This window comes from Callithrix jacchus, chromosome 12 (assembly GCF_049354715.1).
Source record: "Callithrix jacchus isolate 240 chromosome 12, calJac240_pri, whole genome shotgun sequence".
Classification (NCBI taxonomy): domain Eukaryota; kingdom Metazoa; phylum Chordata; class Mammalia; order Primates; family Cebidae; genus Callithrix; species Callithrix jacchus.
This window is the reverse complement of record NC_133513.1, coordinates 22,152,065-22,177,270: the sequence shown is the minus strand read 5'-3', so window position 1 is coordinate 22,177,270 and position 25,206 is coordinate 22,152,065. Positions and strand designations below refer to the sequence as shown.

The 25,206-nt window shown below is 46.2% G+C and overlaps 1 protein-coding gene across 6 annotated transcripts in view; it reads left to right on the top strand.

Moving 5' to 3' along the window:
* DNAH3 (dynein axonemal heavy chain 3) overlaps positions 1–25,206 on the top strand; it is a 188,326-nt gene that overhangs the window by 146,992 nt on the left and 16,128 nt on the right. For all 6 annotated transcript variants that reach the window (XM_078344834.1, XM_078344833.1, XM_035267124.3 and 3 more), the window contains 5 exons: positions 2,391–2,573; positions 7,867–8,065; positions 13,120–15,261; positions 20,124–20,349; positions 22,791–23,035. In XM_078344834.1, the coding sequence (XP_078200960.1) occupies positions 2,391–2,573; positions 7,867–8,065; positions 13,120–15,261; positions 20,124–20,349; positions 22,791–23,035 (2,995 nt within the window). The remainder of the gene's footprint in view (positions 1–2,390; positions 2,574–7,866; positions 8,066–13,119; positions 15,262–20,123; positions 20,350–22,790; positions 23,036–25,206) is intronic.

Below are 25,206 nucleotides of genomic sequence, written 5' to 3'. Positions count from 1 at the left end.
ATGTGAGTCCCCTGGGGGTAGTTGGTTTTTAGAGACGTTGAAACTGAAGTCTGTCCAGACAAGGGTGAGGTCAGTCATGTCTGAGGAGCAGCAAACGGACCCAAGACGGTCTAGACCAGAAAAGAAAATCATTGTACCAGTTAACATTTTTTGGAGTCCCACTGCATGCCTAGTGCTGTGTGTGAACAAAATATTGTTATTATCTCCACGTGATACACAAAGAAACCAGGACACAGAGAGGCCAGGTGACTTGCCCATGATCACACAGTCTGGCGAGTGGTCAGGCCAGAATGGAAACTTAGATCTTTATGACTCCAAAATCTATCTCCTACCCAGGATAGCCTGCCGTGCTTCTGGTCTCACACAGGCTCATTGGAGGCAGTGGGTTCAACGTCATGAAAACTCTCTCCCAATACATGAAACCCAACCCTATTTGTCTGAGCTGCCTTAAAAGGCAGAATCAGGACCAGTGAGTGAAAATATCAAGGGGTAAATTTTAGCTCTGTGTCTCGAAAATGTAAAGCTTCTTTTTTTTTTTTTTTTTTTTTTTTTTTTTTTAAGACAGAGTCTCACAAGGTTGCCCAAGCTGGACTGCAGTGATGAAATCTCGACTCACTATAACTTCTGCCTCCCAGGTTCAAGCAAATCTCCTGTCTCAGCCTCCTGAGTAGCTGGGATTACGGGCGCCTGCCACCATGCCTGACTAATTTTTGTATTTTTAGAAGAGACAAAGTTTCACAATGTTGGCCAGGCTGGTCACAGTCTCCTGACCTCAAGTGATTGGCCTACCTCAGCCTCCTAAAGTTCTAGGATTATAGGCATGAGCCACTGAGTCTGGCCTAATGGGTTTAATTGTCTAAAAAATGGCCCAGCTCTCATGAGAAGTGGTGAGCTTCCCATTATTAGAGGAGTTCAGAAACCAGAAAAACACCAGGCACGAAGGTTTTATAGAGAATCAGACTATTTGTCTCAGTCAGCTTTGGGCTGCCATAGCAAAATATCCTAAACTGGGTGGCTTCAACAACAATTATTTACTTGTTTCTCACAGTTCTGAAGGCTGGGAAGTTCAAGATCAAGGCACTAGCAGATCCAGTGTTTGGTGGGGCCTCTCTTCCTGGTTTGCAGACAGCTGCCTTCTTGCTGTGTCCTCACATAGTGGGAAGAGACAGATCCCATCTGGCTTCCTCTTTCTATTATATAAGGGCATTTACCTCATCATGAAGGCCTCACCCTTATGACCTCTTCTTCCCTAATTACCTCCAAAGGCCTCACCTATAATTACCATCAAATTGGGGATTAGGCTTCAACATATAATTCTGAGGAGGACACAAACATTTAGTCCACAGTACTATTGGGAAAAGTAGCCTGGAAATAGCCTGAGATAGCTTTCTATCTCCGCTGTCTGTTTTTTCTTCACAGCCTTTAAAAAAAAATGTAGCTTTAAAAAATTATTTTGGCTGAGCACAATGGCTCACACCTGTAATCCCATCACTTTGGGAGGCCAAAGCAGGTGGATCACCTGAGGTTAGGAGTTCAAGACCAGCCTGGCCAACATGGCAAAACCCTGTCTCTACCAAAACTACAAAAATTAGCCAGGCATGGTGGTGGGTGCCTGTAGTCCCAGCTACTTGGGAGGCTGAGGAGGGAGAGTCGCTTGAACCCTGGAGGCGGAGGTTGCAGTAAGCCGAGATTGCACCACTGCACTCCAGCCTGGGCAACAGAGAGGGACTCCATCTCAAAATAAGAAAAAAAAAATTATTTTAACTTAAAAAAAATTATAGAGACCAGGTCTCACTATGTTCCCGAAGCTTGTCTTGAACTTCTGCACTTAAGTGATTCTCCCACCTCCACCTCTCAAATTGCTGGGCCAAAAAAAAAGTAGTTAAAAAAAATTTCTTAACTTGCTTTTGCTCTCTTTCTCATTACCCCAACACTAGAATATAGACTCAGTGAAGGAGAAAACTGTTTTTTAACAAGTTTTTAGTTTACAATTATATGTCTAGTGCCTAGCACAATGCTTGATAACCACAACACAGAGTGTAACTCAATAACTGTGTTGAAAAAAAACAATGAGATGGGCTGGGCACAGTGGCTTATGCCTGTAATCCTGGCATTTTGGGAGGTTGAGGTGGGCGGATCACCTGAGGTCAGGAGTTCGAAACCAGCCTGGCCAACATGGTGAAACCCCATCTCAAAAAAAAAACAAAAAGGAAAAGAAAACGAAAACCAATGAGATAATCACTAGGCAACACATATGTACCTAGGACCATGTTAAAATCATTAGTACATATTTTCTGCATATGTCATTGGTTGGAGAATCATTAAAACTCTTGTCTACTCTGCCATGTTAAGCACTGGCCTTGGATTCCTCCCACCTCTCTCCTTGCTAGGTAGCCATCATGCAAAAGGAACTGACTGCCCTTCAGCCTCAACTCATCCTCACCTCCAAGGAAACTGCCAAGATGATGGTGAAAATCGAAGCTGAGACGAGAGAAGCTGATGCAAAGAAACTTCTGGTGCAGGCAGATGAAAAAGAAGCCAATGTTGCTGCTGCCATTGCCCAAGGGATCAAGGTATAAAGAACGAGAGGAAAGAGGAAAGGGAGGGAACTAGTGCTACTGAATGAGCATGCTCATGCCCATCTTACAGAGGAGAAAAGTAAGGCTCAGAAAGGGTAGGCAAGGCCGGGCGCAGTGGCTCATGCCTGTAATCCCCACGCTTTGGGAAGCCAAAGTAGGTGGATCACCTGAGGTCAGAAGTTCGAAACCAGCCTGACCAATGTGGTGAAATGCCATGTCTACTAAAAATACAAAAAGATTTAGCTGGGCATGGGTGTTGCACATCTGTAATGCCAGACTTGGGAGGCTGAAGCAGGGGAATTGCTTGAACCTGGGAGGCGGAGGTTGCAGTGAGCTGAGATCATGCCACTGCACTCCAGCCTGGGCAACAAACTCTGTTAAAAAAAAAAAAAGAAGGAAGGGAGGGAGGGAGGGAGGGAAAGGAGGGAGTGGAAGGAAGGAAGGGAGGTAGGGAGGAAGGAAGGAAGGGAGGGAGGGAGGAAGGAAGGAAGGGAGGGAGGAAGGAAGGAGGGAAGGGAGGGTAGGCTACTTTCCCAGCATCACATAGCTGATAAGTGATGAAGCAAGTCTTTCTGATACATGGCTGAATACAGGAATTATTATTGTTTTCCAAATATTCTCCATCTCACTCACAGTCAAAGCCTTATAAGACCCAACATATGGGCAGGTGTGTTGGCTTACACCCATAATCCCAGAGCTTTGGGAGACAAAGGCTAGAGGATCACCTGAGTTTAGGAGTTTAAGCCCAGCCTGGGCAACATAGCAAGATCCTGTCTCTACAAAAATAAAACTAAAATACTTAGCCAGGTGTAGTGGCACACCTGTGTAGTCCTAGCTACTCAGGAGGCTGATGTGAGAGGATTGCTTGAGCCCAGGAGTTTGAGGCTGTAGTGAACTACTAAGATCATGCCACTGCAATCCATAGCTCACCGCAGCTTTGAACTCTTGGACTCACGTGATCCTCCTGACTCAGCCTCCCGAGTAGCTAAGTAAGACTCTGTGTTGTCTAAAAAAACAACATCAAAAAAGTGGCCAGGTGTGGTGGCTCATGCCTGTAATCCCAATACTTTGGGAGGCTGAGGTGGGTGGATCACTTGAGTCCAGGAGTTCAAGACCAGCCGAGTTTGAGACCAGCCTGGGCAACATGGTGAAATCCCATCTCTACAAAAAAAAAGTATTTCAAAATAGCCGGGGGTAGTGGCATTCACCTATGGTCCTAGCTAGCTACTGAGGAGGCTAAGGTGGGAGGGTCTTGAGCCCAGGAGGTGGAGGCTGCAGTGAGTCCAGATTGCACCACTGCACTCCAGCCTGTGTGAGAGAGAGCAAGACCCAGTCTCAAAAACCAACCAACAAACAAAAAGACGCAATATGTTTTTACCTCATCTCTTACCATTTTTCCCGCATTCCCCGTACTCTGGCCACGTTGGTCTCCTAGCTATCTGTTAAATAATCATAAGCCGCACTCCCAGCCCAGAGCCTTTGAACTGGCTGTTCCCTCTACACAGAATGCCCTTCCTTTTGATATCCACATGGCTATCTTCTTAACCTCCATCATATTTTTGCTCAATTATTTCTGGCGTGTTGTAGGTGTGGAATAAATATGTGTTGAATGATAGAATTGGTGAACCTAGAGGAAACCCGTTTGGAAATGATTCTTGTGCCAGAGAGGAAGTAGTCCTTGTAAAGACTTGACCTACATTCAAACAGAAGAAAATCTACTTCTTCTATTAGCACTGATATGATGTTGTATATTTCACAAAGCACTTTGAAGTACATGGTTACATTTGAGCATTACAACTACTTTGAGACTTCAGAATAACAGACAGGGCCAGGCATGGTGGCTCATGCCTATAATCCTAGCACTTCAAGAGGCCAAGGTGGGTAGTTCACTTGAGGCCAACATGGCAAAACCTTATCTCCACTAAAAATACAAAAATTAGCCGGGTGTGGTGGTGCATGCCTGTAATCCCAGCCACTCAGGAGGCTGAGGTGGGAGAATTGCTTGAACCCTAGAGGCAGAGGTTACAGTGAGTCAAGATTACACCAATGCACTCCAGCCTTAGCTACAGAGTAAGATCTTATCTCAAGAACAACAAAAAAAGACAGACGTCGCCATCTGAGAACTGACAGCATTGAGGATGGGCAGTGAATTGACCTTCCAGAGCTGCACGACTACTTAGTGGGATTAGAAGCCAAGGTTTGTGGCACTTACCTTAAGATACTTGAACCTATGCCCCGACTTAACAGAAAATTCTCTCAACCATTCTTCAAACAAGGGCTTGATCAAAAAGTAGCCTATGTCTGTCTTCTATCATAAATAGGTCATGGCGGCTGGCATGGTGGCTCATGCCTGTAATCCTAGCACTTTGGGAGGCTGAGGCAGGCAGACCACTTGAGGTCAGGAGTTCGAGACCAGCCTGGCCAACATGGTGAAACCCTATCTCTACCAAAAATATAAAAATTAGCCAAGTGTAGTGGTGGGCATCTGTAATCCCAGCTACTCAGGAGGCTAAAGCACAAGAATCATTTGTACCTGGGAGGTGGAGGTTGTAGTAAGCCAACATCATGCCACTGCTCCAGCCTGGGTGAACAAAAAAAAAAAAAAAAAAGGAATGGGTCATTGTCCAGGAAAGGACAGGTGTTTTTGATTGGCTTTGCTCTACTGAGTCCAGAGACCTAGCCTGTGGGAGATCCCCTGGGTGAGTCTGATCTTTGTCAGAGTCACATAATAAATACCCTGAATTACAGATGCTTGTTCACTTATAGTCCTAGTGGAACAGACAGGAGTTGATGGAAACCATCAGTGATAATGGGCCAGGCATGGTGGGGCATGCCTTTAATCCCAGTGGCTTGGGAGGCTGAGGCAGGAGGATGGGTTGAAACCAGGAGGAATTTCAGACCAGCCCAGATAACAATAGTGAAAACACTTCTCTACCCCCAAAAAAAGAAAAAATTGGCCAGGTACAGTGAAGCATGCCTGTAGTCTTAGCTACTCAGGAGACTGAGGCAGGAGAATCACTTGAGTCCAGGAGTTCAAGGCTGCAGTGAGCTATAATCACACCACTGCATTCAAGTACCATTTCTGAATTTTCAGCTTTTCTTTAATAAACGTCAGACATCCTGGCAACACCGGAGCTATACTCCCAAGTTGCACTTATCAGCAGTATTAAATAGATGCTGCCCCTGTGTGTTCCAATTCACCAAAGCCCCGGCCCCATCCACTTCCCATACTCACTGGCCTGGCCCCTGAGGCACATAAATTGGCAACTTGTTTGTGGTTCTGTGCTAGAATCAGGTACATCTGGGCTCAATTTTTGCTCTGTCCTTTCCTAGCCTCAGTTTCCCCATCCATAAAATGGGGGGACTAAGAGAAAACATGTAACGTTTGTAGCCTGTGCCAGAGTGTAAGGGTTTTGTTAGTGAGTCTCCAAAACTGCTGGTTTTTGCTCTATACCAAGGGGACTTGCCTATGTGACCAAAGCTAGCTCCTTTCCACATGTGGGTCACAGAGGGAAGGACAGTAGTGCAGCCAAGATTCTGCTCTGTAGTGTCAGCAAACAGTGACTTGCTAAAGCAGCAGGGAGGTGAGAGATGGCATGAGGTTTGTAAGGTGGTGACCCAGGATGCCCCACCACACCCACTCCCAGGCAATAACAGCCACATCAGGTTTCGGTGTAAAGGGCGAGGCCCAGTGCTCTGCCATCCCACTCCTCCTCCCAGGAGTGACATCCAGGGATGAGTCAGGAACTATAGGAAACTGCCCAGGGAGAAGAAACCAGTGTCTGATGTACAGTTTCCCTGAGGCTTTTGTGTGGAGCAGAATCCCTTCCTGGACTTCTCAGGGTTGTGGTCCTCCTGCCCAGGAGGACGGCTAATTTTCTCTAATCTCCTTACACTCCCAGAAATGACACAATGTGGAATAGTGCCTAGTAGGGTGCCGAATGCACAGTAGGAATGGAAATAAAATCCATATTAGAAGTTTCTGTTTGATCCTAATTTGCCTTTAAGAAACATAAAATTTAGTGTTGCTTTATATGGAGACAAAGTTAGTTCCCCGCTCTTTACCAAAAAAAAAAAGTGATTTGTTGGAAACTCAGAAGTATGGCCGAGCTTGTGCCTGTAATCCCAGCACTTTGGGAGGCTGAGGTGGGCGGATCACCTGAGATCAGGAGTCCGAGACCAGCCTGGCCAATGTGGTGAAACCCCATCTATACTAAAAATTTAAAAATTAGCTGAGCTTGGTGGCAGCACCTGTAATCCCAGCTACTCGGGAGCTTGAAGTGCGTGAATCTCTTGAACCTGGGAGGCAGAGGTTGCAGTGAGCTAGATTGCACAGCTGCACTCCAGCCTGAGTGATAGAGCAAGACTATGTCTCAAAAAAAAAAAAAAAAAAAGAAAGAAAGAAAGAAAAAGAAAAAAAAAGGGGAAAGAAATCTATACAGGGAAGACGAAGAGACTGGAAGAGCAAGAATTAGGTCACCAACACTTGATTCATAAGCACGATAGTTTGCTTACGTTGGTCAAATTCTTTCCAATTATTTCTTTTCACTCTAATGAGGATGATCAATGACACCAAAATTACTGTGATCTGATTACATTTCATCACATTGCACTGAACTCCATACCTCTCGGACAATCTGGTTGCTCTTTTCATGCTAAGACTCACAGGCCATTTAAAATTATTATAATGTTTTTAGCATGTGGTAACAGTGCCTATGTGAGGTTTTTTGGGGGGAGGGGTTGAGATGAAGTTTTGCTCTTTTGGCCAGGCAAGGGTGCAATGGCCCGATCTTGGCTCACTACAACCTCCGCCTCCAGGGTTCAAGAGATTCTCCTACCTCAGCCTCCCGATTAGCTGGGATTACAGGTGTAGACCACTGCACTCAGCTTATTTTTGTATTTTTAGTAGAGACAGGGTTTTGCCATGTTGGCCAGGCTGATCTTGAATTCCTGACCTCAGGTGATCCACCCACCTCGGCCTCCCAAAGTGCTGGGATTACAGGTATAAGCCACAGTGCCCGGCCAAAAAAGCAAACAAGTTGAATGCTCAGATGTTCGGGACATCCAGATCACAGCCTCAAAAGCCATGCGTGTGCTCTGGCTGCTGGTTAACGGTCAGAGTCACTGTCCAGCTCCAGGAGCAGGCACCGTCTTAAAGGGGATCCGGAAGAGGAAGAGGAAGTGCCTCTTTCTGTTTCCTCTGCCTCATGTAGGAGTGGAGCTCTGCCTCGCTCCCAGTGTGCAGGGCCCTGGGCACTCATCCCCTTTGTCCTTGTGCTGCCCGCAGGATGAATGTGAGGGGGACCTGGCAGAGGCAATGCCTGCACTCGAGGCTGCGCTTGCCGCTCTGGACACCCTGAACCCGTCCGACATCTCGCTGGTGAAGTCGATGCAGAACCCACCAGGCCCTGTCAAGCTGGTCATGGAGAGCATCTGCGTCATGAAAGGGATGAAGCCAGAGAGGAAGCCAGACCCCAGTGGCTCCGGTAACCCTCACCTCCCCCGCCCCAGAGAAACAGGAGATTTTAAATAACAATTCTCAATTTTTAGCTTTTCTTTGGAAAACTCAGGCATCCTGGCAACATCGGAGCTGCACTCCGGGTTACACTACCAGCGGTATTAAATAAATGCTGCTCCTGTGTGTTACAATTCACCAAAGCCCCAGCCCCACCCACTTCCCACACTCCTGGCCCCTGAGGTGCATGAATTTGCAACTCATTCATGAGTTTGGTTTTGTTTGTTTGAGATGGAGTTTCACTCTTATTGGCCAGGCTGGAGTGCAGTGGTGCGATCTCAACTTACTGCAACCTCTGCCTCCAAGGTTCAAGTGATTCTCCTACCTTAGCCTCATGAGTAGCTGGGATTACAGGTGCCCAGTACCATGCCCAGCTAATTTTTGTATTTTTAGTAGCGACAGAGTTTTGCCATGTTGGCCAGGTGTTATTACATAGATGCTGCCCCTGTGTGTTCCAATTCACCAAAGCCCCAGCCCCACCCCACCCTACCCAGACCCCTGCACAGGCTGATCTTTCCTGGCAGTGAGGTGCCAGCACCCCGTTGCATCCCCAGGTCAGCCCCAAGTATGCAGGCAAGATCACAGTTTGTAGGAATTATGAAAGGAACCAGGGTGTGCGTGTGTATCCAAGGCCTCTTGCTTCTTCAGCAGCCTCTGCCCTCTCAGTTGGGAAAATGCAGGTATCTGTAGGTGGAGCTGAGCTTAGTCAAGACCTCTGCCTGCAAGTGATTACAAAAATGAAGATCAGGTAGACAAAAGGCCTAGTGTGGAGCAAACTCTCTCTATAGCTCTCTCGGTCACCCACACATGACCGAGAGAGCTAGAGAGAGAGAGAAAAACAGAGAGAGAAACAGAGAGAAGCAGAGAAAGAGACAGGTAAAGGAAAAGAATGAGACAGAGACAAAGAAAGAAACAGAGAGAAGAGACAGAAATAAATGGAGACCCAGACACCTGTACACACATGCATGCATGCACACATGCACAGATATGCACACACACACATGCATGCACGCACATGCAGTCATGCACACATACACACCCAAAGGGATGGGACCAGGAGAGAAGGAAATCGGGAGAAAGAGAGAGGGAAACACAGAGAGAAAAAGAGAAAGAGAGAGAGAGGAGATGGGGAGAGACTTGCATGCACAAGTGAGATGCAGACATACAGGAGCGAGCAAGACATGAGGGCAGAGAAACAGGTAGATATAGAGACTGAGAGATAAATATGCAGAGGGCGACAGAGAAATCAGAGAGATGCAGAGACACTGGAGTGCCAGAGATACAAAGAGAGACACAGAGATACAAAGAGAGATACACAGAGAGATAACAGAGAGAGAGAGACAGAGTGGGAAGAAAAGAGACCAGATAGAAGAGAGACAGAGACAGGGAGACAAACACACTCACATGAAGACAGAGAGGAAGAGTTAGGGAGAGGAGGGGAGGGGTGGAGCAGGAGCAGGGAATGAAAGATCAGAGGGAGAGACATGGGCAGGAGACAAGGGCAAAGAGAGGCATAGATGGCAACTAGAGGGGGAGAAAGAGAGAGAGAGGGACAGATGAATAAAGAAAGAGAAAAAGGAGGATATAGAGAATTAGAAATGTGGAGAAAGGAATAGGGGAGGGAGGAATAAACCCAGAAACATTTACAGGTGAATATTCATTCTCCTTCCAATTTGAATTAGATGTAAGATTTAGCATTAAGATGAGTGGCCTAGAGCTGAACAATGACTTTTTTTTTTTCAGATGGAGTTTTGCTCTTTTTGCTCAAGCTCGAGTGCAATGGCGTGATCTTCGATCACTGCAACCTTCACCTCTCTGGTTCGAGTGATTCTCCTACTTCAGCCTCCCAAGTAGCTGGGATTATAGGTGCATGCCACCATGCCCGGCTAATTTTATACTTTAATAGAGATGGGGTTTCACTATGTTGGTCAGGCTAGTCTTGAACTCCTGACCTCAGGTGATCCACCTCAGCCTCCCAAAGTGCTGGGATTTTAGGCATGAGCCACTGCACCGGCCCTAAACAATGACTTTTAAAACCACCTCCAGTTCTACTTCCTGCCTTTGAGTCCTCCCATCCTGGGAACAGTCTGGCTATTCCTTCATTCTTTCTGAAATGTTAGAAATCTCTACTCTAATCCCAGCCAGGCACGGTGGCTCACACCTGTAATCCAGTACTTTGGGAGGCCGAAGTGGGTGAATTGCTTGAGCCCAGGAGTTTGAGACCAGCCTTGACAACCTGACAAAACCCTGCCTCTACAAAAAAATACAAAATGTAGCCAGGTGTGCTGGCACATGTCTGCAGTGCCAGCTACTCAGGAGGCTGAGAAGGGAAGATCGCTTGATCCTGGGAGGTTGAGGCTGCAGTGAGCCATGATCCTGCCATTGCCCTTTAGCTTGTATGACAGAGTGAGCCCCTGTCTCAAAAATGAAATCCCTGGTCCCTCATTTGAGACCTTCCAGCTCCTGCTTCCCATTGCTTAGCCTTCCCTCTTCTCCAGCAGGTGTCAGGCCTACAATCACATAAAGCAGATGCAAACAAAGCAAGATGTAGCCAAGCAAGGAGCGGCCTTTAAGAGGGCACCCTTAAGGGAAGCAGCTGAGGCTGCTAATAATGAGTTGGCCTTGACCAAGATAAGCTAGCAGTACTTCTACACCCTGGCTGCACCCTAGAATCACCTGGAGAGCTTAAAGAATGCAGAAGTTAGGCCGGGCGCGGTGGCTCAAGCCTGTAATCCCAGCACTTTGGGAGGCTGAGGCGGATGGATCACGAGGTCAAGAAATCGAGACCATCCTGGTCAACATGGTGAAACCCCGTCTCTACTAAAGATACAAAAAATTAGCTGGGCATGGTGGCGCGTGCCTGTAATCCCAGCTACTCAGGAGGCTGAGGCAGGAGAATTGCCTGAACCCAGGAGGCGGAGGTTGCGGTGAGCCGAGATCGCGCCATTGCACTCCAGCCTGGGTAACAAGAGTGAAACTCCGTCTCAAAAAAAAAAAAAAAAAAAAGAATGCAGAAGTTGGCCAGGCGTGGTGGCTCATTGCCTATAATCCCAGCACTTTGGGAGGCCAAGACAGGCGGATCACCAGAGGTCAGGAGTTCGAGATTGGCCTGGCCAACATGGTGAAACCCCGTCTCTACTAAAAATACAAAAAAAAAAAAAAAAAAAAATTAGCTGGGCATGTAAATCCCAGCTACTCAAGAGACTGAGGCAGAATTGCTAGAACCCATGAGGCAGAGGTTGCAGTGAGCCGTGACCACGCCACTGCACTCCAGCCTGGGCAACAAGACTGAAACTCCATCTCAAAAAAAAAAAAAAAAAAAAATGCAAGAATCCATGCCTCACTCCTAAGGAGTCTCATTCCATTGGTCTGAAATGTGGTCTGAGCATTAGGATTTTTTTTTTTTAAAGCTCCCCCTGCATCTGGGATTGAGACCTGCTGAGATACACAAAGCACAGCCAGGTCATGAATGTCACTTCTCATCTTGGATCATTGATGATCAGCACAGAACCCATCATTAAATTAAAACTAAAGCAAAGTATGCCTATTATTCACCCAACCCATGGAATTGAGTGAGTATATTGAGATGGAGCAAAAGAGCAATTGAGTTAGTTCGGGGAACCTTGAATTTAAATGAAGCAAACCATTTTCTACAATGCCAACAAAAAACCTTCATGGAAAATATTTGGCTGGTTGCTGTGCTTGTAATTAGGAATGGGACACATTTGACCTGCTGTACTCAATGTGATGTCTCAGAGTATAACTTTTTTGATCAGCCTGAGTTTGGCAAGTACCATGAACCAAAAAGCTTCCCAAATTTTTCCCATTGTGTCAACAGAAGGAGCATTGTTTCGGGATGGGATCAGGACTCACTTGATTAGTTGTTAGTCAGCACAATGGGTGCTAAGAGGAATAAGGGCCTGGCTTTGTGTCTGGGCAGGCCACAGGTGGTCTTCTGTATCAGTGGAAGCCTGTAAGCTGCTTCTCCCAGCCTCCTTCATTTTCACAAGACCTTTGCCCTCACTCACACCATTCATCACAGGGAGGACTAATTGGGCTCCATCCAACCCACCTCCCAGACTAGGGAAGAATATTCAATACCCATCCCCATGGGCTGCTGCTCCTGTTGCCCATTCCATCCATGAATAAGATAATGGGGTACTATTCGTTCAACCCATGAATGAATAGTAAGAATGACAGCTAAGTATCAGGCAGTGTGCCAGCTTCTAGAAAACAGCAGAAGGTTACCTCTTTGAGGGAAAGGTAGACAGTAGAAAATAACTGAAAACTTAAAGGTTGCAATAAGTGCTATAATGGGAATGGATTTTCTAGCAAGTAAGATGAAGGGAAATGTTGATGCAGGGGGCAAGGGGTCCCCCTTGTCAGAGAAGTCTAGGGAAACCTCTATGGCGAAGCAAGGCCCCAGCCTGGGCAACATGGCAAAACCTCATCTCTATAAAAACACAAACATTGGCCGGGTGCAGTGGTTCATGCCTGTAATCTCAGCACTTTGGGACGCTGAGGTGGGTGGATCCCACGAGGTCAGAAGTTCAAGACCAGCCCGGATGGTGAAATGCCATCTCTACTAAAAATACAAAAATTAGCCAGTTGTGATGTCATATGCCTATAGTCCCAGCTCCTTGGGAGACTGAGGCAGGAGGATCACTTGAACCCAAGAGGTGGAGGTTGCAGTGAGCTGAGATTGTGCCACTACACTCCAGCCTGGGTGACAGCTCAAGACTCTGTCTCTAAATGAATAAATAAAACCCAGCTAGATGCCATTTACAGTATAGGCAAAGCGCTCATGGTAGGAAGCACTTGGGTCATGAGGAATTGAAGGAAGGTTCTTTCTTTGTAACCCAAGTTTAGGGAATGAGGCAGAGGTTAGGTTGGTGAGGTTGGCTGGGCCTCCTAGACCATGTTTTTGCTTTTGTTTTTTCTCAAATACAAGCAGTAACCACTGCAGAATTTTAAATCTTGGCCAGAATGTCTTAATACATTATCTTTTTTTCTTGTTCCAAATAGGCAAAATGATAGAAGATTACTGGGGGGTATCCAAAAAGATTCTTGGGGATCTGAAGTTCTTGGAGAGTCTTAAGACATATGACAAAGACAACATCCCCCCACTGACCATGAAGCGGATCCGGGAAAGGTTCATTAACCACCCAGAATTCCAGCCGGCTGTCATTAAAAATGTGTCATCAGCCTGTGAGGGTCTGTGCAAGTGGGTGAGGGCCATGGAGGTGTACGATCGCGTGGCCAAGGTGGTGGCTCCCAAACGGGAGCGACTGAGGGAGGCGGAGGGGAAGCTGGATGCACAGATGCAGAAGCTGAACCAGAAACGAGCAGAGCTGAAGCTGGTGATAGACCGACTCCAGGCCCTGAATGATGACTTTGAAGAGATGAACACCAAGAAAAAGGCCTTGGAGGAAAACATTGAAATCTGCTCCCAAAAGCTTGTCAGGGCGGAGAAACTGATCAGTGGTCTTGGGGGAGAGAAGGACAGATGGACCGAAGCTGCCCGGCAGCTGGGGATTCGCTATACTAATCTGACGGGTGATGTGTTGCTGTCCTCGGGAACCGTGGCTTACCTGGGTGCTTTCACAGTGGATTATCGGGTCCAGTGCCAAAATCAGTGGTTGGCCGAATGTAAGGACAAGGTCATCCCCGGCTCCAGTGACTTCAGTCTTAGCCACACGTTAGGGGATCCCATCAAAATCCGTGCCTGGCAGATTGCTGGGCTTCCCGTTGACTCCTTCTCCATCGACAATGGGATCATTGTGTCCAATTCCAGACGCTGGGCCTTAATGATTGACCCTCAGGGACAGGCCAATAAATGGATTAAGAACATGGAGAAGGCGAATAAACTGGCTGTCATCAAGTTCTCTGACAGCAACTATATGAGGATGCTGGAAAACGCGCTGCAATTAGGCAACCCTGTGTTGCTTGAAAATGTTGGGGAAGAGTTGGATGCTTTTATCGAACCTATCTTGCTCAAAGCCACGTTCAAACAGCAAGGGGTGGAGTACATGCGGCTGGGTGAAAACATCATCGAATACTCCAGGGATTTTAAGTTATACATCACAACCTGTTTGAGGAACCCACATTACCTCCCAGAAGTCGCCGTGAAAGTCTGTCTCCTCAACTTCATGATCACCCCTTTGGGTCTCCAAGATCAACTCCTTGGCATCGTGGCTGCGAAAGAGAAGCCAGAGCTGGAAGAGAAAAAGAACCAGTTGATTGTGGAGAGCGCCAAGAACAAGAAGCATCTCAAGGAAATTGAAGATAAGATCTTGGAGGTCCTCTCCATGTCTGAGGGTAACATCCTGGAGGATGAAACAGCCATCAAAGTTCTATCCTCCTCCAAAGTGCTTTCTGAGGAGATCTCTGAGAAACAGAAAGTTGCTTCCATGACAGAAACGCAGATTGACGAGACTCGGATGGGCTACAAGCCAGTGGCTGTGCACTCCACCACCATCTTCTTTTGTATCTCAGACCTGGCCAACATCGAGCCGATGTACCAGTACTCCCTGACTTGGTTCATAAATCTCTACATGCATTCCCTGGCCCATAGCACGAAGAGCGAAGAGCTGAACCTGCGTATCGAGTACATCATTGACCATTTCACCCTGAGCATCTACAACAACGTGTGCCGTTCTCTGTTTGAGAAGGACAAGCTACTCTTCTCTCTCATCCTGACCATCGGCATCTTGAAACAGAGGAAGGAAATTACAGAGGAGGTGTGGTACTTCCTTCTCACTGGAGGTGTTGCACTGGATAACCCCTACCCCAACCCAGCTCCCAAATGGCTGTCTGAGAAGGCATGGGCAGAGGTTGTCCGTGCATCTGCCTTACCCAAACTGCACGGCCTGAAGGAGCATTTGGAACAGAACCTGGATGAATGGAAGCTGATCTATGACTCAGCCTGGCCCCACGAGGAGCAACTCCCTGGGTCTTGGAAGTTTACTCAAGGATTGGAGAAGATGGTGATCCTCCGATGTTTGCGGCCTGACAAAATGGTGCCAGCGGTCCGGGATTTCATTGCTGAACACATGGGAAAGCTGTACATCGAAGCCCCTACGTTCGATCTCCAGGGATCCTACAATGATTCCAGCAGCTGTGCGCCTTTAATTTTTGTGTTATCTCCAGGTGCAGACCCAATGGCAGGTAAGGACAGAGTGTCATGGGAGAGACATGGAAAGCTCAGAGTGTGCGGATGGATATCAGTAGCCTGTCCCTTACAGCAGGGGTTCAAGTTCAGATGGCTTTGAAGGCCAAATGGTCCACAGGTTGAGGTGGAGCCACAGAACTCTTCTTTTTTCCACCGATAGAGGTCAGTTGCTATTCAGCACCCGCAACTTGGGCGGTTTGGGAATGTAAGCCCAGAATTGCCAGATCATCTGATTTTTCAAGAGAAACTAGAAATGCAGAAAGCGCCCACTTTTATATCTTGATAATTCATTTGAAGTTTTTTTCTTAAACACCTTGTGAGGGTTCAGGTGAGGTGGCTTATGCGTGTAATCCCAGCACTTTGGGAGACTGAGTTGGGAGGATTGCTTGAGCCCAGGGGTTATGAGACCAGCCTGGGAAACATAGTGAGACCTCCATAGCTATAAAACATTTAAAAAATTAGCTGGGAATGGTGGGACATGCCTGTAGTCCCAGCTACTTGGAAGGTGGAGGCAGGATGATCCCTTTAGCCTGGGGAGGTCGAGGCTGCAATGAGCATCGACCACTGTACTCCAGTCTAGGTGACAGAGTGAGACCCTGCCCACTCCCAAAAAAAAAAGAGCAAAATGGAAGCTTGGTGAGATTCAGCTCGGATGATTCCACTGGAAACTTCACAGATACTGTGTCCATTCTAGTGCCACATGTCAGGAATCCATACTGTCTGGCTGTCTCCTCTGAAAAAGACAGATCAGGGGACTCGGGTATTGTCAGTGTAAGCCAGCTCTCCATTTCCCCACTCACTCGCTTATAAAGTTTCCCGCCAGCCTTTCAGCTAATGTGATGGTTCTCAATCATGGCTACACATTGGAATCAGCTGAGGAGTTTAAATAATGCTCTCAATGCACAGGCCACACCGTTGGCCAGTTAAATTAAAATCTTAGGGGTGAGGCCCATGCATTTTGTTTTAAGAAGCTTTTCCAGTAATTCCAATGTGCAGCCAGTGTTGAGAACCACTAACTTTAATAGTTTTAGTGGCCTTTGAAAATCATTACCAAGATCCATTATTTCATTAGGGGCTGCACAATGATTTTTTTTTTTTTAGACAGTCTTGCTCTGTCACCCAGGTGGGAGTGCAGTGGCATGATCTCAGGTCACCGCAATCTCTGCCTCCCGGGTTCAAGTGTTTCTTGTGCCTCAGCCTCCCAAGTACCTGGGACTTACAGGTGCCCAACACCAGGCCTGCCTAATTTTTGTATTTTTAGTAGAGATGGGGTTTCACTGTGTTGGCCAGGCTGGTCTTAAACTCCTGACTTCAAGTGATCCACCCACCTCAGCCTCTCAAAGTTCTGGGACTACCAGCATGAGCCACCATGCCTGGACAATGATGACATTTTAATTCTGTCCTTCCTTACACACTTATTAGCCAAAAACCTTCTATGAAGAATTTCTGGATGTGTACATGTGATGGTATGCACCTCTAGTCCCAGCTACTCAGGAGGCTGTGATGGGAGGATCACTTGAACCCAGCAGTTCAAAGCTCCATCTCAAAAAAATGGTTTTCCTTTATCAACTCTTGTTTACTCTTAATATAGTTCAAGCACGTCAGGCAAAAAAGATGCTTGATTCTTTATTTACCAGCATTCAGAACGTTGAGCCTCCAAAATGAACCAATAAGAATTTTCTGTTGCCATTATGAATGCCTGGAGATTACTATATTGGATACTTTAAATATGGTGGTGTTGTACTCCACTGCCATCTTTCTTCTTCTTCTTTTTTTTTTTTAAGACGGCGTTTCACTCTTGTTGCCCAGGCTGGAGTGCAATGACAATCTCGATCTCAGCTCACTGAAACCTCTGCCTCCCTGGTTAAAGCTATTCTCTTGCCTCAGCCTCCCACGTAGCTGGGATTACAGGCATGTGCCACCATGCCTGGCTAATTTTTTGTAGAGATAGGGTTTCTCCATGTTGGTCAGGCTGGTCTTAAACTCCCGACCTCCGGTGATCCGCCTGCCTTGGCATCCCAAAGTGCTAGGTAAATTACAAGTGTGAGCCACTGCGCCCAGCCTCTTCTTTTCGATACTCAAATTATTCCATCTGTGGCTTATGGGAGCATCTTTCTGCCTTTGTCTTTTTCACATAGTCTTAGTAGGTTTTGATATTAATAGCTTCCTTGCCTTCTAGAACTATCATATATTCCAGGATTATCTTGTACGTTTCCTATCCCAGACCTGGAAACAAATATTTCTCAAGGGAGCCTTGTTTCTTCCAGCAGACAGTGCAATTTTTTGTTTCTATTTTTTTTGAGACAGGGTCTTGCTCTGTCACCCAAGCTGGAGTGTAGTGGTATGATCTTGGCCCACTGAGCCTCTTGGGCACAAGCAATTTCCCCCTATCTCAGCCTCCCCAGTAGCTGGGACCACAGGCACACACCACCACACCTGGTTAAATTCCCCGCCCCCCACAACCTGGTTAAATTTTTTAATTTTTAGTAGAGATAAGGTCTCACTTCATTGCCCAGGCTGGTCTCCAACTCCTGGGCTCAAGCAATCCTTCCAACTCAGCCTCCCAAAATGCTGGGATTACCAAAGTGCTGAAATTACAGGTGTGAGCCACCATGTCCAGCCTATTTTTTAAAATTAATTTTTGTTTATTTTTTACATATGTTAATATCTGACCAATAAACAATGATATTTAGAAACCACAACCTGCATGCTAGAGGTGCTTATTACTACTGCATGGATCATAAATTATAGACCTTACTGTCCACTAATTCTGTTTTTGGTATTATCTGATCTGCTTTTTTAATCAGCACTTTGTGTTTTGTCTTCACAATGACTGTGCTTTCCAATTCTAGAAGTTTAATTTGTTTTGCTTCAAATCCATACGTATTTTTAATAGAATTCCAAATTTTGTTATTACTTATTTCTAGATATGATTCATTTCCTTCCTTCCTTCCTTCCTTCCTTCCTTCCTTCCTTCCTTCCTTCCTTCCTTCCTTCCTTCCTTCTCTTTCTCTCTCTCTCTCTTTTTTTCTCTCTCTCTCTCCATCCTTCCTTGCTTCCTTTCTTTCTTCCATTCTTTCTTTCTTTCTTTGAGACAGTTTCCCTCTGTTGCCCAGGCTACAGTGCAGTGGCACCATCTCAGCTTACTGCAACTCTCCGACTTCCAGGCTCAAGTGATCCTTGTGCCTCAGCCTCCCAAGTAGCTGGAACCACAGGTGTGTGCCACCCACCCTGCTAATTTTTTTGTATTTTTTGTAGAAATGAGGTTTCGCCAACAGGCTGGTCTTGAACTCCTGGGCTCAAGTAATCTGCCTGCCTCAGCTTCCCAAAGTGCTGGGATTACACACTCGGTGAATGTGTTTCTTTTATGGTCTTTTTAAAAAAGGACTATATTAGTTTGCTAGGGCTACCATAATAAAGTACCATGGATGGAGTGGCTTGAAAAACAGAAATTTGGCCAGGCACAGTGACTCTTGCCTGTAATCCCAGCACTTTGGGAGGCCGAGGTGTGTAGATCACCTGAGATCAGGAGTTCAAGATCAGCCTGACCAACATGAAGAAACCCCATCTCTACTAAGAATACCAAATTAGCTGGGCATGGTGGTGCATGCCTGTAATCCCAGCCACTCAGGAGGCTGAGGCAGGAGAATTGCTTGAACCTGGGAGGAGGAAGTTGCAATGAGTCGAGATCAAAACATAGCACTCCAGCCTGTGCAACAAGAGAAAAACTCTGTCTCAAAAAAAAAAAAAGCATTTTCTCACAATTCTCAAAGAAAGAAGTTTGAAATCAAGCTGTTGACAGTGTTGGTTTCTTCAGAGGCCTCTCTGCTTGGCTTGCTGGTGATCATCTTCTCCTTATGTCTGCACAGGGCTTTCTCTCTGTCCTCATCTCCTCTTCTCATAAGGATATCAGTCATGTTGAATTAAGGCCCACCCTAATGACCTCATTTTAACTTTGCTTCTGCAAAGACCCTATTTCCAACTACTGAACAATTACCTTCTAGGTACCTAGAATTAGGTCTTCAGCGTATGAATTTGGTAGGGACACAATGCAACTCGTCACAGAGACCATGTGTAATCCTTAGAATATTAACCCTGATTTTTCTATGTGCTGCCTGTCCCTCATTGTGATGTACTTCCTTGTGTGTGTTTTTTTTTAATTGTGAGTTCACCATCAGCAAATTTGTTTTGTTTTGCGGGAGTCTCATATACATTGGGTTTTGGGAGTATCCCTACAGAACGACTCCACATGTGCAAACAGTGGTGCCCCATGGGGGCCGGCTGGGGGTCACCAGTCTGGATCAAATTTTAACTCTTTTTTTTTTTGAGACCGAGTTTTGCTCTTGTTGCCCAAGCTGGAATGCAATGGCGTGATCTCAGCTCACTGCAACCTCCACCTCCCAGGTTCAAGCGATTCTCCTGCCTGAGTAACTGGTACTACAGGTGCAGCACCACCATGCCTGGCTAATTTTTGTATTTTTAGTAGAGACGAGTGTCACCGTATTGGCCAGGCTGATCTCAAACTCCTGACCTCATGATCCACCTGCCTCTCCACCTCCACTTCCCAAAGTGCTGGGATTGCAGGCATGAGCCACCATGCCCAGCTGGAATTGGGTGTGTGTGTGTGTGTGTGTTTTAAATAGAGACAAGATCTCATTGCATTGCCCAGGCTGGTCTCGAACTCTTGAGCTCAAGTAATCCTCCCACCTTGGCCTCTCAAAGTGTTGGGATTACACAACACCTTGGTGTGATGTGGTGAGCCACCACACTGAGCCATGTTGTTATTGTTAATATGGCTATTCTGTTACTTTTAGCTGGCCTCTCCTCTTTTAAAAGTCTCCTTTCTTCCTGGTCTCAGGCCTGCTGAAGTTTGCTGATGATCTTGGAATGGGAGGTACCAGAACACAGACCATCTCCCTTGGCCAAGGCCAAGGCCCTATTGCTGCCAAAATGATCAACAATGCCATCAGAGATGGGACCTGGGTGGTCTTACAGAATTGCCACCTGGCCACAAGCTGGATGCCTACACTGGAGAAGATTTGTGAGGAGGTGATTGTTCCTGAGAACACCAATGACAGATTCAGGTGAGATGCTGTCTCACTACTGCCTTCTCTGGGACCCAACCTCCAGATATCAGGCTGGTAGTTGGAAAGATCATCAAGACACAGTTCTGCCCCTTAGATACTCTCAGTCTAAGGCCTGGCAGAGTGGCTCATGCCTGTAATCCCAGCACTTTGGGAGGCGGAGGTGGGTGGATCACCTGAGGTTGGGCATTCAAGACCAGCCTGGCCAGCATGGCAAAATGCTGTCTCTACTAAAAATATAAAAATTAGCTGGGCATAGTGGTGTGTGCCTGTAATCTTAGTTACTTGGGAGACAGAGATGGAAAAATTGCTTGAACCCAGGAGGCAGAGGTTGTAGTGAGCCAAGATTGTACCACTGCACTCCAACCTAGGCAACAGAGTGAGACTCCCTCTCAAAAATGAAAGAAATGAAAAAGGAAAGAAAAGAGCCTCTTCTGTCTAGCAGAAGGCAGCCTGTAGATGAATAATGTTGATACCATGTCATACCTACTTACTCACTATTTGAACAAGAACCATGAAATACAGAAAAGGATTGGGAAGGTTGGGAAAGTCCTGGAGGCCTGGGGTTTTGAAAAATGAATAGGAGTTTGCCAGCAAGGCTATCCTAGGCAGAAGAGATGGCATTTGGAAAAGAAAAGAGAGGTATTAAGGAAATACTGAGAAGTTATCTTAGGACTCTGGTATATGCCGTGAGAAGTTGTTGGAGAAGATAATAGGTGATGCAGCTGGAAAGGTAGATTCAATGTAAGCAAGTCTGATTTTTTTAAATGTTATTTGTCTAAAAAAAACATGGCCAGTGTGGTGGGTCACACCTGTAATCTCAGCATTTTGAGAGGCTGACAGGTGGATTGCTTGAACCCAGGAGTTGAAGGCCGGCTTGGGGAACATGGCAAAACCCCATCTCTACTAAAGATAGAAAAAATTAGCTGGGCGAGGTGGCACACATTTGTAGTCCCAGCAACTTGGGAGGCTGAAGTGGGAGAATCATCTGAGCCCAAGAAGTAGAGGCTGCAGTGAGCAGTGATCGCGCCACTGCACTCCAGCCTGGGTGACAGAATGAGACCCTGTCTGAAAAAAATAAGAATAAAGACCAGGCACGGTGGCTGACGCCTGCAATTCCAGCACTTTGGGAGGCCGAGGCGGGTGGATCACGAGGTCAAGAGATCAAGACCATCCTGATCAACATGGTGAAACCCTGTCTCTACTAAAAATACAAAAAATTAACTGGGCATGGTGGTGCGTGCCTGTAATCCCAGCTACTCAGGAGGCTGAGTCAGGAGAATTGCCTGAACCCAGAAGGCGGAGGTTGCAGTGAGCCGAGATCACGCCATTGCACTCCAGCCTGGGTAACAAGAGTGAAACTCCGTCTCAAAAGAAAAAAAAAATAAGAATAAAATAAAAACAATAAAAATTAAAAAAAGAGTCTTGGATGCAATATTGCTAAGATGTTAACCTACAGGTGGTAAAATTACCAATTCTAGTTTCTTCTAAGTACTGTTACATATGTTTCCCTTTTTTGTGGGCATAGATAAACTTGCATTTTAAAAAAAGAACTTCTCCCTATTTTTCAAGGCCCATTTCAAATCATTTCCTATATGACGGGCATCAGCACACTTTTTCTGTAAAGGGCCAATAGTGGATATTTTAGGGTTTGTGGTCATAATGTCTCTTGTAACTATTCAACTCTGGTTGTAGGGAGAAAGCAGCTTTTGGGCTGAACCCAAGAGGGACTCACAGGCACAGGGACTCAAGCCTGTAATCCCAGCACTTTGGGACCGTGAGGTGGGAGGATCGCTTGAGCCCAGGAGCCTGGGCAACCTAGTGGGACTCCATCTCTACATTTAAAAAAAAAAAGAAGGGCCGGGCGCGGTGGCTCACGCCTGTAATCCCAGCACTTTGGGAGGCCGAGGCGGGTGGATCATGAGGTCAAGAGATCGAGACCATCCTGGTCAACATGGTGAAACCCTGTCTCTACTAAAAATACAAAAAATTAGCTGGGCATGGTGGCGCGTGCCTGTAGTCCCAGCCACTCAGGAAGCTGAGGCAGTATAATTGCCTGAACCCAGGAGACGGAGGTTGCGGTGAGCCGAGATCACGCCATTGCACTCCAGCCTGGGTAACAAGAGTGAAACTCTGTCTCAAAAAAAAAAAAGAGTACAAACTTTGGATTCAGAGAGCCCTGAGTCCAAGTGATGTGTCCTTGAAAAACCCACCTGATCTTGCCATGCCTCCGTTTCCTCACTGGTAAATGAGGGTAGTAAATAAATTCCTCTTCATTGGGTGGCTGTGAAGCTTAAGGGAAATAAAAGGACATATATTAAATGCTCAGCATGATTTTGGCTATGGTAGCATTTAGTAAATCATAGCTATTAGTTTTTGTAATTGTTTTTCACTATAACTTAACGCATTGCTCTAAAAAGTTGGGTCTGTTGTTCTTCCAGACTCTGGCTAACCAGCTATCCATCAGAGAAGTTTCCGGTCAGCATTCTCCAGAATGGAATCAAAATGACCAATGAGCCCCCCAAAGGGCTCCGGGCCAACCTTTTGCGCTCCTACCTCAATGACCCCATCTCAGATCCCGTGTTCTTCCAAAGCTGTGCAAAGGCAGTGATGTGGCAAAAGCTGTTGTTTGGGCTTTGCTTCTTCCATGCCATTGTTCAAGAGAGGAGAAACTTCGGCCCCCTAGGTAAGCAATGACCTGCGAGAAAGGATGCCAGACAGATACAAGTGTGTTTCCAGGTGTGTGTTTAAGCCTGTGCTCAGATAGGGTTGCCAGTAAAATACAGTATAAGTAATTTCCATGCAATATTTGGGACACACTTATACTAAATGATTTATTATTTAACTAAGATCAAACTTTCACTGTATTTTTGTTTGCTAAATCTGGCAACCTGGCTGGACTTGGTGGTTTGTGCCTTTAATCCCAGAACTTAGGCAGGCAGATGTCTTGAGGCCAGGATTTCAAGACCAGCCTGGGTAACATGGTAAAACCCCATCTCTACTAAAAACACAAAAAGTAGCTGGGCATGGTGCCCACCTATAATCCCAACTATTTGGGAGGCTGAGGCATGAGAATCACTTCAACCCAGCAGGTTGAGTTTGTAGTAAGCCAAGATCACACCACCGCACTCCAGCCTGGGCAACAGAGCAAGACCTTGTCTCAAAAAAAAAAAAAAAGGTCTACGGAGATTAATGTGTAAGCAAAATGTTGCATATTCATAGAATGGAATTTTTTTTTTCAAGACAGGGTCTCACTCTGTCACCCAGGCTAGAGTGCAGTGGTGTGATCTTGGCTCATTGCAACCTTCACCTCTCAGGTTCAAGCAGTCGTCCCACCTCAGCCTCCCAAGTAGCTGGAAGTATAAGTGTGCTACCACACCCAGCTAATTTTTACATTTTTGTAGAGACAGGATTTCACCATGTTCTAGACCAAGCTGGTCTAGAACTCCTAAAAATTAATCAACCTTAAAGAGGAAGAAAATTCTGACATACACCACAACGTGGATGAACCTGAGAACATTACACTAAGTGAACTAAACCAGTCATGCTGAGCACAATGGCTAAAGCCTATAATCTCAGTACTTTGGGAGGCTGAGGTGGGAGGATTGCTTGAGGTGAGGAGGTCAAGGCTGCAGCGAGCTGAGATTGTGCCACTGCACTCCAAACTGGATGACAAAGTGAGATGCTGTCTCAAAAACAAGTAATTAATATAGATAAATAAATTAGCCTGACACGGTAGCTCATGCCTACAGTCCCAACTACTCAGGAGGCTGAGCTGGGAGGATCACTTGAGCCTGAGAGTTTGAGGCTGCAGTGAACCGAGATCATACCACTCCAGACTAGGCAACAGAACAAGATCCTGTCTCAAAAAAAAAAAAAAAAAAAATCCATGCAACTGTTTGGCTTGCAGCCACCTGCCAGTTATGCTTTGTTTGCTGGCACATGAATTTTATTATTTTGTTATGTTTCTGATTTGAAAGTGAGTGTTTGGAAGGAAATTAAACTTCTCTATTGAGACCTGGCATGGTGGCTCACATCTGTAATCCCAGCACTTTGGGAGGCTGAGGCAGGTAGATCACTTGAGGTCAGGAGTTCGAGACCAGCCTGGCCAACATGGCGAATCCCCGTCTCTACTAAAAATACATAAACTAGCTGGGCATGGTGGCATGTGCCTGTAATCCTAGCTACTTGGGAGGCTGGGGCAGGAGAATCACTTGAACCCAGGAGGCGAAGCAGTAAGCCAGGATCACGCCACTGCACTCCAGCTTGGGAGACAGAGCGAGACTCTGTCTCAAAAAAACAGACAAACAAATAAACAAACAAAAACATCTTCTCTATTGAGCTCAAGTTTCCCCATACTCTTGTATCCTGCACCATTCCTGGTTTACACATGTATGTCACTTGTTTGGGGGCCAGTGGGCATTTATCATTATATCCTTGGAAATACAGGCAGTCATTTCTTTAAGGCTGGCCATTCAGTTTTCCCATGAGCTCCACGAGGGGAATTCTCAGAACCAACGTGGCTCTGTTGCCCAGTCATAGCTCCTGCTGTCTAGCCATGCCTCAGTGTTATTTTTGGAGCTTCATGCATTACCGCTGTATTCCTGCCAGGCTGAATAATTCTCATTCCACAAATCCCAGGATGTTAACATCTTCCTTAACAAATGGGGAGGTACATAAGGAAATTGATTTTAGAATGGATGTTTTCTCAGGCAGAATGGCTCCCACGTTGGCGGTAAATGTCCAGGCTAATAATTGGCCCCGTTGCTTGATATTCATGGGCCTGAAAGAGGCTCTTGATACATAATGATGCTTAACTCCCCCAGCTCAGTCTCTGAATGGAAATGAAGAGCTCTC